This window comes from Dendrobates tinctorius, unplaced genomic scaffold, assembly GCF_039654945.1.
Source record: "Dendrobates tinctorius isolate UK_male_01 unplaced genomic scaffold, ASM3965494v1 ptg000054l, whole genome shotgun sequence".
Lineage (NCBI taxonomy): Eukaryota > Metazoa > Chordata > Amphibia > Anura > Dendrobatidae > Dendrobates > Dendrobates tinctorius.
In genome coordinates, this window is record NW_027361722.1 from 14,234,106 (window position 1) to 14,248,875 (window position 14,770).

General features: G+C 47.1%; 1 protein-coding gene across 3 annotated transcripts in view; it reads right to left on the bottom strand.

Moving 5' to 3' along the window:
* Positions 1-14,770, bottom strand: part of POU2F1 (POU class 2 homeobox 1) — a 112,180-nt gene that overhangs the window by 58,609 nt on the left and 38,801 nt on the right. Inside the window, exon 1 of one of the 3 annotated variants that reach the window (XM_073577117.1) lies at positions 3,391-3,867. The exons of the other annotated variants lie outside the window; for them this stretch is intronic. Coding sequence (XP_073433218.1) covers positions 3,391-3,418 — 28 coding nt within the window. The 5' untranslated portion in view covers positions 3,419-3,867. Of the gene's footprint in view, positions 1-3,390; positions 3,868-14,770 lie in introns of those variants that run through there. 3 annotated transcript variants of the gene reach the window in all.

The following is a 14,770-nucleotide window of genomic DNA, read 5'->3' on the forward strand; positions in this document are numbered from 1 at the left end:
AGGCTGGCCAGCCCGGGCATAGTAACTAACTGTTTATAACAAATAACGGCAGCAGATAGGGGGCCTTACTCCTCTTGCACCTCACGCTCCTCCTTTATACACAGCATTTTTCTGCAGCACAACTTTTATATGCACACAGTGGCAGGCAGTGTCACCAGGCAGACAGCGCTGCTCCATCCCCTCCAGGCCAGCACTGCCCCGTGGGCGGGGCTCTGTGGAGTGGGCATGGCTTAATACATTCACACACACATATACATACACTCAGCTTTATATATACAGATAACAGTAGATAAAAGCCGAGGATGGAACCAAGAACACCAACAAAAAACTGGGAGAAATCCTTGAACAGGAGGTTCTCAAACAGAAGTCACATTCCCTAACAGCAAGCGGAGATGATGAAAACGGGAAAAAAAGTATATAAGAAAACAGTAATAACATAATATTTCTGGTATATTCTCTAGAAATGGGGTCTTTGGGGATCACTACATTACCAGTGACCCAGAAGTGACCCAAGTGCACATTACCTACTGCTCACTGTCCATAGGGGCAGTATAAGGCCGGGGTCACACGTGCGAGAAACTCGGATGAGTCTCGCATGTCAATACCCGGCACTCGGGAGAGGAGCGTTCGGCTACATAAAAATACATGCAGCTGCACGCTCCTCTCCTGAGTGCCGGCGGCAGTGCCGGGTATTGACATGCGAGACTCATCCAAGTTTCTCTTATGTGTGACCTCGGCCATATAGTAGTTATATTCTTGTACATAGGGGCAGTATTATAGCAGTTATATTCTTGTACATAGGGAGCAGTATTATAGTAGTTATATTCTTGTACATAGGGAGCAGTATTATAGTAGTTATATTCTTGTACATAGGGGCAGTATTATAGTAGTTATATTCTTGTACATAGGAGCAGTATTATAGTAGTTATATTCTTGTACATAGGAGCAGTATTATAGTAGTTATATTATTGTACATAGGGGCAGCAATATAGTAGTTATATTCTTGTACATAGGGGCAGCATTATAGTAGTTATATTCTTGTACATAGGAGCAGTATTATAGTAGGTATATTCTTGTACATAGGAGCAGTATTATAGTAGTTATATTCTTGTACATAGGGGCAGTATTATAGTTGTTATATTCTTGTACATAGGAGGCAGTATTATAGTAGTTATATTATTGTACATGGGGGCAGCATTATAGTAGTAGGGGGCAGTATTATAGTATGTTTTAGTAAATAGTGTTTCCCCTGCAGTATAATTTTACACAGGACCACAGTACAATATGATGATACATGAGCAATGCTTCCCTTAAGTGCCCAAATTACAGATTGATGTTGCTATATTTGTGCATCGCCTGCTCCTGAGTTTCCATTTATTGTCTGCATCAATACGGGCTCCACTATATTAACCCCACAATAATGAGGGGATGTCTACGAGGAGGCCGCACGCCTGTGCTCTGTCTGTTCCCATTACGACCTCAGCGCAGTTCACAGACATGGACGAGTTATTCTCTGAGGGTCTTGTATACAGTTCATCTTTCACAGGACGACGCTCCAGGTGATGCACAGATCTGCAGAGCAGGTACCTGGGGAAATGATCGTCTGGACCCAGGGTCTGGTTTCATTAAAAATCTCATGAACTGAACCGTCCATCTCCTCAGTGCACAAAATATAGGATGAGCAATTAACCAGTGCTCTGCCAGAAACAATACAGGAGTACAGCAAGACTCCAGAAATGGTGGTACATTGATTTGTGCAACAATGGAAGATACCTGTGCTGAATGCATCTGAAAGGAAACCATCAGCAAGGCAGGCCGGTGCACTCTTGATGACTGCTGACCGCACCGCCCCCTGCAAGCTTTACCTTTGCAGCAGAGGAGGAGCACATGAGCCAACGGCGCTGACCACATCCCTGCATCTGAGAAACCTCAGTAGTGCACCCATTGCCTAGGAGACCGACCACCGCTGCAAAGACTGCAGAGGGAGCTTAGCCAATGAGTAGAGTATGGAGGTAAAATGCAAAGCTGCTAATCCAATCATCTGTAATATTTCCCCCATATGAAATGATAGGGACAACCCCTTTAAGGGATTAAACCTTTATGCTTCTGCAAATGTGAGCATTTTTGGCATAATTTAAAAGGTAAACCTCCCCTTTAAAATGGATATCTGACAGGTACCGGTCACACGTTTTGGACAGCGATCAGTAGCCGGCAATTCGTCCTGATCCGCCCACAGAGATGCACATTCAAGCTTGCCGAGCGTGCATGTGTACTGGACGAGGAGAGGGTAATAAAGCGGCTGTAGCAGCAGCTCATCTGCCCTGGGACCAAATGATCAGGCATACTGAAATCAAAGAGCCCGACCTTTCTTTTAGGAAAGTTAGGACACCACCGTACAAGTTCAATGGTCGGTTGGACGTCAGGTTCATCCGAGATCAATGTAATGTGTATGTATGAGAGTTATCCCCTATTCACAGCTAGGATCGGTGGGGATCCCACACATCAGAAGAAAACAAAAATTGTGAATCACCCTTCAGGACTGGCACGACCAATGCTTGTGTGCTGACGATACCCCCTAGATAGGAGATTCCTATAGCTGCAATCTAAAAATCGTTCATTATGTAGAGGGAGAAAGTGTCCGGATATCTGCAGCCGAGCGAAGAGGAGCTGAACATGGTGACTGTTCCCCCATCCGCTCCCATTACTGCCCCCTAGACTCCACTAGACTCAGGGAGGTGAGTGATCGATCTCCTACGCATCCAGTGATAACACGAGGAGCTTGCAATCTACAGACACATAAAAACTCAATGAACCATGTCTCTTTTGCCTTTATATTTCTATATCATTTTCCTGCATCCAACAAGTGGATCAAAAAATACGTTCTTACATAGGACTGCAAGTTCTGGATGGATCTCAAAAAAAAAAAAAAGTTAATCTTCAATCAGACACAAGACTCCCTTCATCTCGCTGCATGGCACCATAGAGGTGTAAAAAAGAAAAAAAAAAAAAAAAAAAAAAAAAAAATATCGGAGTCCGTGTCCGGCACATGTAGCACAGGAGCAGTGGAGGAAACGATGAAAAAGGACCAGTCCAGTAGCATAGAAAAAAAAGAAAAAGAAAGGAGCCTGGATATTTCCTATCGGCTATCCTCAGCCTGAAAACAGAGAACAATAGCAGCAGGATAGATTTGCAGCATGGTAGCAACGAAATCCCATAAAGTGTTAAAGACAAAAATAAAAACCTCTGCTCCGGCACTACGTCGGAGGACGGGCCACCGACCCTACGAGCTCTGCTACATATGCTATGAGCCCATGCATAGTCACCGCCGCCGCCCGCACCCCTCCTACTCCCCAGCTATTTCCATATTAAAAGTGCTCAGACCGTACCCACCTAGTGCATACTCACTGCAGTCCAGCATGGCGTCAGATGAAGCGCACGTTTCGCCCAGGATCCAAACAGGTGGAAGAAGAATATGCCTAATGAGTCTATAAGAGACGGCTAATTTTTGGGGTGTGGGGGGGTAAAGAAGAGGAGGAGAAGGGGGGAGGGGAGGCGGAATTAATTGATATTACTCCGGACTATAGCATAGCAGCGGCCAGGCGAAGACGGAAACTTGAGTTGCTGTGTGGAGTTTTAGCCTCCGCTCGCTTGCTCGCTCGCTCTGACATTGTCAAGGCAACTGAAGCATGAAAAAGTTCCCCTTTTTTTTTTTTTTTTTGTAATAAAATAGAAACAAAGATTGCAGCTGGCAGTTTCCATAATGAAGCTTAATCAGTATGCGGCTGATTAGGGCCTTATGCAAATCTTCCCTCGTTAGCGCGGCAGCCAGCACTTTGAAGTCCGTGAGCAATTCATTTGCAGAGTACACTGAAAGAGCTCCCTGCATAATTTAAAATCGCGGCATAAATATTTATCAGCTCATTTGCATATTAATTGGTTAGCGCAAACATTCCAAGCAGCTCGGCAGCCGGGGAGAAAAGTGCAACGAAGGGGGGAGAGAGAAAAGGAGAAGGAGAGGAGAAAAAAAAAAAAAAATAATTATCTCCTGAGCGCCAGCACAATAATTAAGCGAAAATTTTTCTTCCATTGGATTTGGTCTTTTTTTTTTTTTGGACCTAACAAGAGAATTGTGCGGAGGCGAGTGGAAGACGAGGGAGCGCGGAGAAAGTTCTATGGGATAAAGTTTGGTGCATTCGTCTCGGACGCGCTCAGATACAGCAGAGCCGAGTACGTTACGTGCAGAGGGGCACATCGCTCCAACACCCACAGAGTTTTCCACTGTGGATTTGCACGTTACTCACATCGTGGAGATGATTTTCCACGGTTAAGTCTCTAACGGCACAAAATCAGCAGCAGCAAAAAAAATTGCCGGAGACTCGCAGCGCTGCATCGGGAAGTTTAGCGCTTCCAGGAGACTCGCAGCGCTGCATCGGGAAGTTTAGCGCTTCCAGGAGACTCGCAGCGCTGTATCGGGAAGTTTAGCGCTTCCAGGAGACTCGCAGCGCTGCATCGGGAAGTTTAGCGCTTCCAGGAGACTCGCAGCGCTGTATCGGGAAGTTTAGCGCTTCCAGGAGACTCGCAGCGCTGCATCGGGAAGTTTAGCGCTTCCAGGAGACTCGCAGCGCTGTATCGGGAAGTTTAGCGCTTCCAGGAGACTCGCAGCGCTGCATCGGGAAGTTTAGCGCTTCCAGTATAAGGCCACTTTCACATGTCAGTTTTTCTGCATCAGGCGCGATGCGGCGAAATGTGTAAAAACCGGATCCGGCGCCTGTTGCCACCAGGTCCGTTTTTTTTCCCATGGAGTTTCATTATCGCCGCATTGGGCTGGATGCCTATGCGGCGCGTCTGGTTTTCGCCGGATACGGTCAAAAATTGCCTAAGGCTACTTTCACATGTCAGTTTTTCTGTCCCGGCACAATGCGGCGAAAAATCGGACTACCGGATCCGGCCGCAAACGCAGACACCGGATCCTTCTTTCTGCCGGATATATTCCTGGCAGAGAAGGTCTTCAGGGCATGCGCAGTGCAAAAAACCGGTCCGGCGTTTAGAAAAAACGTTGCATGCAACGTTTTTTCCCTGACGCCGGACCGGCAATTTCGACCGGATCGGGCAAAAACCGGACGCGCCGCATAGGCATCCGGCGCAATGCGGCGATAATGAAACTCCATGGGAAAAAAACGGACCTGGTGGCAACATGCGCCGGATCCGGTTTTTACACATTTCGCCGCATCGTGCCTGATGCAGAAAAACTGACATGTGAAAGTGGCCTAATCGGAACGCTCAGTGCAGGTGACGATGACACCGTCTACAGTCGCACACAGTTGCCCTACAGGATGAACAAGCCGCCTACTTCACTACACCTTATCCACAAGATCCTGAGAAAATCTATTGGACTTTTGCAGCAAAATCTTAAGGGAAAAAAAAAAACAGCCCGCTCAGGTGTGCGCTTTACAGCTGCGGAGACTCATTTCCATGTGCAGAAAATGTCCGACAAGATTGAATCAAATTTTTTTTTTGTATTAAATACATTTTTTAAACAAATTTTGACAATACTTTTTCTTCATTGCTTGCAATTTTGACACTGGCCACTGGGGACATTAGGGCAGCACTTCCTGTTCTTCATTCAAGACTTTTCAGAAGTCTCGTTATCATCACAGTCAGGACTACAAAGACTGATAACGTATGTATGTATGTATGTATGTATGTATGTATGTATGTATGTATGTATAAATAATCTCTATATATCCACCATTCACAACAGGTGATATCATAGCTCACCTCCTCCTCCTGTACAATGACTGATAACACCTCTATATACAGTAGATAACACAGGATCCACCATTCACAACAGGTGATGTCACAGCTCACCTCCTCCTCCTGTGCAATGACTGATATCACCTCTATATACAGTAGATAACACAGGATCCACCATTCACAATAGGTGATATCACAGCTCACCTCCTCCTCCTGTACAATGACTGATAACACCTCTATATAGGTGATGTGACTGCCTACTTGATGAAGTAGGATAGGACAACCTGTGGGCACCGGGTCAGCACATACTGGGAGTTGTAGTCCAGCGGGCACATACAGATGGCTATTCTATCTGATACACATATTAGGGGTTTGTCACACTGAAAGCAACAATCTCAGCCCTGCTACATCTGTATTGTAGGATGGGGGGGGGGTGAATCTTAGTTTTTGCACAAAGATGGCCAATTATAGGAAAGAAGCGCAGTGCCCGGGGTGAGGAGCGGCAGCACAGGGGGAGGATGGGAAGCAGCGGGACCCTTCACAGAGTCTTGGAGCCAGTCTTTTGCATTCCTTTGGCTGCTAATCCCCTCACAACAAGGCTGTTAGCGGCGCGGGCTCAGTGCTGCTCTTCTGGGCACCGTCTATAGTGGAGGAAATCCTCCAGATTACAATAATAGGAATACTGCTGATTCATCTGGAGTAATGCATGAAGGGTTTCTTAAAGGCACAGCGCTCATTACTCGCCTTATATTATGTTCCTTTACAACCCCGGGCGGTAATGAAATGCCAGGAACGCCCTGCGTTTTGTGCGAGTTACAATATAGTGCGGGCTCTCAATATCGGGGCGATGGCGGTAATGGGGCGCTGTGGGTGTAGGCTCCGCTCGTGATGGGATTTGCAATGAGTTTCTGTGTTCACCCTCCCACAATCCAAGCGATAATACCGGGCTAATTGGCTTCTCATAAAACAGACCCTAATGAGAGAATCACTGTGGTGGGTCAATTGCAAGCTCCAGTGGTAAAGCGACAACTGCCATCGAAGTGATAATGTAAGGTCTTAGAAAAACATGGCTGCTTCATCAAGAAACAGCGCCACATCTGACTAAGGGTTGTGCCTGGTACTGCAGCTCAGCTCCAATCACTAGAACAAAAGGCAAAAGCGGCCATGTATGTCTAATCTTCACCTTCTGTGAAAGTTTAATGATTTTCACCCTAAAAACTGACCCAGAGTTACATCCTGTATTATACCCCAGAGCTGCACTCACTATTCTGCTGGTGCAGTCACTGTGTACATACATTACATTACTGATCCTGAGTTACATCCTGTATTATACCCGAGAGCTGCACTCACTATTCTGCTGGTGCAGTCCCTGTGTACATACATTACATTACTGATCCTGAGTTACATCCTGTATTATACCCGAGAGCTGCACTCACTATTCTGCTGGTGCAGTCCCTGTGTACATACATTACATTACTGATCCTGAGTTACATCCTGTATTATACCCGAGAGCTGCACTCACTATTCTGCTGGTGCAGTCACTGTGTACACACATTACTGATCCGGAGTTACCTCCTGTATTATACTCCAGAGCTGCACTCACTATTCTGCTGGTGCAGTCACTGTATACATACATTACTGATCCTGAGTTACATCCTGTATTATACTCCAGAGCTGCACTCACTACTCTGCTGGTGCAGTCACTCTGTACTTTACATTACTGATCCGGAGTTACATCCTGTATGATACCCCAGAGCTGCACTCACTATTCTGCTGGTGCAGTCACTGTGTACATGCATTACATTACAGATCCGGTGCCAGCCTCTTGGTAACAGCAGATCTGCACATTTAGAAGCCTTGTTCACATTTATTTAACCTCACATTATTTTTGTCTTCCCCACAGATCTCCTCTGAGACGGCGGCGCTGACGCCCGCACTGCCAGGAATCCTCCGCGCGGAGCGGCACTTGGTAAGTCTGTGGTGTAGGACATAACATGGCTGAGGTCTCCGGGAGTTTTATTTTATGGTTTTTCTCTCCTTTTTAGATCACTTCTAATTAATACGCTGTGAAGACTGATGATCAGCGGTGGGGAAACGTTCGGCTCCTCGCACGAACGTGGTGTCAACTTTTTGTCGTCCCCGGTAGCAGGATATCAGGACCACATGGACGACTAATAGTCTAATTAGTCGGGGGCTGACACGCTGCAGAGGGGCGAGTGGAGCTGATGGCAGAAAGGGCGTAATTATGTAATCAAAGATCGGCTTGTGGTCTTCGCTTCAGACTCACCACCCACCGAGCCGGGCCACGAGATGACACGCTAGGAGGCCGTCCCACCACTCGATTTCCTGGTGCGAGTCCCGGGCTACATAGGTCGCCCCTCGTTATAAATGACATTAAATGGCTGCTACATCTTGTGTTTTTAATAAGGCATCGCGTACTGCAATATCTCGCAAGCCCACGGCTATGGGAGGTGTGGGCCAGGTCCGGACTGATGGCCGCCCGTTCTTGTCTCATCAGAGCTTTCTCAGGATGGACGACAGAGTCTCAATGGGAGCGAGATCTGGAGGAGGTTTCCTGGACATGGACCCAAAACGTCAATGATTTGTTTGCGGAGCCACTTTGTCCTCACTTTTGACATGGTCTCCATCATACTGGAGAAAGCATCATCACCGCATTGTCCTGGATGATGAGAGAACTTGCTCTTGGAGGAGGTTTAGATCCATTCTTTATCCATCGGCAAAATAATGAATGATAGCCCCATAGATGAGAAGCCCCCAACATTTAAATGCTGGCAGTAAAGCGTCCTGAAGCCAGATATGGCAGCCCTCACCTGGACTAGCATTCTTCCAAATGTCCGAAATATCCTGAACGGGCTTCATCAGGGAGCATAACTATGGCCCCGTCCTCTGAAGTCCAATCCCTCTACTTCCTTGTAGGATGTCAGACTGTACTTGATGTTTTTTCCTTCTTCTCTGCTGCCCTTTTTGTCACCAGGCCGCCTTCAAAAGCCTTCGCCTCACTGTGCCTGCAGATGCACTGACGCCTGCCTGCTACCATTGCCGAGCAAGCTCTGCACTGGTGTTATACAGATCCTGTATCCTTTTTAGGAGACAGTCCTGACACGTGCTGGATATTCTTGGGTGCCTTGATGCTTCCACACTTGCTTAACTTTCTTGAAAGCCCCCCCAACGCTTCCTTCCAACAACAGAACCTCCCTGTCTTTGAAGGTCTTGATGATCTGATAAATAGTTGATTTAGGGGCAATCTTGCAAATAGCAATGTCCTTGCCTGTAAAGCTCTTTTGAAGCAAAGCCATGACTACACGTGCTGCTTTGGAGGTAACCACGGGGGTTAACAGAAGACACTGATTTCAAGTGCCTGTTCCCTTGCAGATTAATTATAGGAGTGATATCAGCTGCCTTGTCCTTGTTAACACTTTCTCCTGAGAGAAGGAGATTATTAATGGAATTTGACAATTTGCTCTTGATAATGAGCAACTTAATGCATAAATTGCCACAAATGCATAATGGAGTCTCAAAACTTTTGGCCACGACTATATAAAAATGTGCGACCAATGCACCTTAACTAAAAAAAAAAAAAGAAAGAAAGTTTGCAAATAATCATAAAATAAATATATAAAAAAAAAATGGTTAAATGCAAACTGAATCTATTTTTTAGGGGTCTGTTTGTAAAACAAAAATCCATTTAATGTCAGCCCCCCCGAGCTGCTCCCCTCGGCTTTGTCTGTTTTGGAAGAGGTAAAGGTTACGCAGATGTTGCAGACAGATGCCCGGCTATCTCCACGCTCTGCATTCAAGCTGCTGCCAGCTCTCTACAGGCACAAATAGATGAGACCGTGGCAGAGACGGCGGCTGGCGCTGCACCCGGCGCTGGAAATTAGAGACCACAGAGCGTGGAAAGCTGCGGCTTCACACCTCTCCGGCACGGCACACATGTACGGGAAGATTAATTTATGGCGCAGGATGAAAGGAGGGGGTGAGGGACAGATTTTTTGGCATTTGCAAATTTGGGTTAGGTAGGAACTGGGATGGAAACCCAGAATTCAATCGCAAAAAGTCATTGTCAGAAACGGCAATTGTATGCATTTAAAGGGGCCGGTACCCTAATTTTCATCACAGGTGGAGGATCACAAAGGATCTGTGTAATTCCTGCCCTGACCACTAGAGCGCACTGTATAATGAAATCCTATACAGTATAACTGCAGCACGTGGTAAAGTAAACGACATAGCAGACGATGAGGGTAGTAGTACCTATAATAGACGATATGAAGAGGTTCAGGAATGATGGGTAAAAGAGGATGAAGTTTATATCATACTCCGCGCTGAAACATTGTAGCAAACCCTCAAGACAGGAGAGGGATCTGTCGGAATGTTTTTTTTTGGGATTTAAAGAATGTTCCGATTCTCTGACCGCAAGCAAAGATCTTCAAAATGGTGATGAATTGGTATAGACAGTCTTTAAACTGGAAAACCCCTTTAAAAAAAAAAAAAAAAAAAATTCCTACAGAGGTTAACAGCGGGCCGCACAAGAAAGGTGCCCGTTATCTCGGCATTATGGATGTGTATTACTATTTGGCGGGCGCCCGGGCTCGGCTCCACCTGCTTTCTCCTCGCCCGGGGCTACACGAGGAAGGGGCACCGGCGGCTCTGATCTGGTAACTCGGACAGATGAGTCCTGGGCTCTGCCTCAGGCACATTGCCAATCCTAAAACTCAGCCCCGGGGGGCTTTCTTCTTGCTGGCGGCAGGTGAAAGAGGAGGTCGGATGAAACTTTCACCACTCGAGATGCAAGATGGCGGCTCGGACCGTTAATTCCTCCGATCAATGACTTATGGATAGAGGGAGATGTATCTGCACTGCCCAGCAGAGCACTGACCACGGCACCAGAAAATCATATTTAAAGAGAATCTGTCACCAGGTTTTTGTGGTCCAATCTGACAGCAGCATAATATAGATACAGAGACCCTGATTCAAGTGATGTGTCACTTACTGTGTTGCTTGCTATAGTTTTGATAAAATCACTGCTTTATCTGCTGCAGATCTAGCAGTACTGTGAATGCCGAGCTTAGTATAACCCCGCCCACACCACTGATTTGCTGTTTCCTGCCAATCAGAGGTGTGTGTGTGGAGCTATACACAGCTTAGCATTCTCAGAACTGGCAGATCTATAGCAGATAAAACAAAGCTTTTATCAAAAGTGCAGCAAGCAGCCCAGTAAGTGACACATTGCTGGAATCAGGGTCTCTGTAACTATATTATGCTGCTGTCAGATTAGATAAAAACCTGGCGACAGATTTCCCTTTAAGATAAACAACTTGGGACTCCTTGACTGATAGAGCGCAACAAACTATGAAAACAGAGCGATTTGGGCTGCCGAATCGTTTAGCTTAAGGGAAATCACAAAAGTAGACAACCAAACCAAGTGATAGAAGATTTTCTAGGGCTCATGAGGCCAGTGCTTTATACTTCCGCTCATCTTTTTGGTTGCCAGAAATAATCATGAGCTCCTGATCTGCTGTTATCCATCACTAGGGGGCGATCTCTATGCAGTTCCCATTCTGGTCCATAAGAAACAGTATATGGCTGTATATAGATTGCCCTCTAGTGGTGGAATCAGGCAGCCGAGATATTGACAAGTACCTCGAAAAGTGTTCTTAAAGGGGTGGCCTAGTCTGAACAGCCACTTCTGGAATTAAATCAGTCCTGGCGATCAAATAATCACTGTGGATGTTATTGGCGCTCGTAATGCTGGGATATGATCTGAGGATCAGCTCTGGATTTCCTCCTTGGTTCTTAATCTGCAAGTGGAGGCTCTATTATTACAGGTTTATGGTCTGATCTACTGCTTAACAGACCAACGATCATAAATAGTTTCTCCGCCCAAATCATAAAACTTCCAAGTGCTTAAAATCATCTCTGACTGCAAATCACAGCAGCAGCTATTACCTTTAAAATGTCTAAGATAGGAATACCCCTTTAAGCGTCTACGGTAAGCAAGAGTTGAGTCATAACTCCAGCTACCACTAGAGGGAGTGCAATATTGAAGTCTGCAGTAAGCTCCTGAGCTCCCTCTAGTGGTGGCTGCAGATAACTAATTTTATCCCTCATGTTTGTCCTACAGATGAAAGCCGTCTTAAAAAAAAGACTAAAATTTATTCCTGTAGTTTGGACCCAATCTGAGATGCCTGAATAATCCTCAGGCTTTAAATTAGACCAGTTCTTTATCTCAGGTTGCCCGGCGGCTCCTCCAATTTGCACGACAATACCGCCTGTTCTTACGAACGGAGACGCCATAATTTCCAGCGTGTAAGAGAGGCCACACTTGACATTTGATCTTGTGAGTCAGATTATTAAAAGCAGCAGTTTCCAATCAATGTAACCAATGCTTGACATATTCGGTGTCAGCGCGGCGCTGCGGTAAATGGCCGGCCGGTGCACCAGTAATGATGGCGCGCTGATGTTTGCATGGTGCGCGGTGGCAGAGATTTCTCAGGCTTCTTGTGTATTATGGAGTGCGTGTCCCTGGGCAAACAAGCACTAATAGATTATTTGCATTAATTCCATGTTGCCCTGAAGCGACGGCTCTTTAAGCGGCCGGACCCCTCTCAGCTCTGTATTAGGAGGACGACATCAGATGCGGAGAATGATTAATCCGATGATGTCTCGGTGAACAGCGGCCGACGTCTTTATTTCCACAATCTTTTACATAACGCGAGTCAATTTCATGTGCACCTGTCACTGTGAATTAGCGTCGTTGGACCCCGGCGGTGAAGACTGAACGTGCAGCGTATCCCGGCTGTCACAGACATGGACTCAGGTCTTCTATAGGGGACTGTGAGCGGACGCAGCAATCAGGGCCCCAGTGCAGGAACAGATTGTGGGCCTATTGCTTTACCACAGCACATCTCAGCGAGTGCAAATACTGCTGCATGTGATGGCCTCTCCCATGCAGGCAACCTGGAGAGGGCCGCCACCATTCGCAGCAACCCGGAGACTGATGCCCCACATCCCTGCAACCCGGAGACGGCCGCCCCACATCCCTGCAACCCGGAGACGGCCGCCCCACATCCCTGCAACCCGGAGACGGCCGCCCCACATCCCTGCAACCCGGAGACGGCCGCCCCACATCCCTGCAACCGGGAGACGGCCGCCCCACATCCCTGCAACCGGGAGACGGCCGCCCCACATCCCTGCAACCGGGAGACGGAGGCCCCAATTCCTGCAACCCGGGACAGCTTTATTCTACCGGGTATCCTTGTTCAGACCCAGACCTCAGCAGATCAGATCTCAACTAACAGTACTTACCTGGCGTACTAAAGGGGAATATAGACATCAGAGCTGGACCCCCCTTCTCCTTAGAATTGATCTCGTGGACCAGGTGAGACTGTGTACTTTATGCTAAGTTGTAATACTACATTCACCTAATAAAGACGAAAACTGTTTGCACCAAGACTGAGCAAAGTCATCCCATTCCCATTTTCCACTGTGGATCTTGACGTAAATCTGCAGCACAATCTAAGCGTCTTTTTGTGGATTGTGCTGTGGTCTCACCGTGCAGGTCACGTTGGCTTCAATGGAAGTTGCAAAATCCTTAGCAAAATGAAGTCACCCTTAGGTCACATACAAATTTAGGAGGCCCTTTAAAAAGACTTATGGCGCTTGGTTTATCACGACAAGACAACTCCTTTAACTAGTATGTCCTAGGAAAAATTCTTGTAAGACATAGCAGTCAAGGACTGGAAGGGACTCCGTTCTCCCAAGGTGCATGTGGGTTTTCTCTGGGTAATTAGATTTCTTCCAGCAATACAAATGTTTGGTTTACTTATGACCACCGAAGAATCTGCCCTGGCACGTACGGTAAAGTAATTAGATTACAAGCTCTATTACGGCACGGCCGGATGTGGAATAATCTAAGGTTTGCCTATATAAAAACACATATAAAACAAAAATATATCACTAATAAAAAGAAAGGCAACTGATGATGCCGAGCAGGACAAACCTGACTAACGCAGAAAAGGAGGCAAGAAACCTGAAGAAAATGCAGCTAATTACAGGGAAAATGTGTCTCTCAGCTTCCTGCCGGTGTGTGCCGCAGGGAACAGGCGACTAAATGAGGATGCCGCCTGGAGGAGGCCGCAAAGCTGCAGAGAGCCGGTGTGACGGCTGCTGGAGACGGAAGATATTCAGTGACATGGAAGGCACTGGCGGGGGACAGAAATCTGCACCAAAGCAACACCAACGAGAGGAGTGACAACAGGATCTACAGAATGGCATCTTATCCAACAGACGTCATGATAACCCTGCCCCCCAGAGATCCCACCAATGTCCCAGAGATCGTACTAATGTCCTAGAGATCCCCCACCTCCCCCAAAGATCCCACCAATGTCCCAGAGATCCCGCACCTCCCCCAAAGATCCCACCAATGTCCCAGAGAACCCCCACCTCCAGAGATCCCACCAATGTCCCAGAGATCGTACCAATGTCCTAGAGATCCCCCACCTCCCCCAAAGATCCCACCAATGTCCCAGAGATCCCGCACCTCCCCCAAAGATCCCACCAATGTCCCAGAGATCGTACCAATGTCCTAGAGATCCCCCACCTCCCCCAAAGATCCCACCAATTTCCCAGAGAACCCCCACCTCCCCCAAAGATCGTACCATTTTCCCAGAGAACCCCCACCTCCCCCAGAGATCATATCAATGTCCCAGAGATCCCCACCACCCCTAGAGATCATAGTGTCCCAGAGATCCAACAGAGAACATACCAATGTTCCAGAGATCACCCACCCACCCCAGAGATCACAACAGTGTCCAGGAATCCCATAGAGATCCTCTACAGATCATACCAGTGTCCCAAAGATTCCCAAGAATCATATGTTTCAGAGATCGCCCACTCACCCCAGAGATCATAACTGTGGTCCAGTAGAGATCGCTCACCACCCCCCAGAGGCCATACCATCTTCCCAGAGATCCCCCGCCTACCCCAGACACCATAC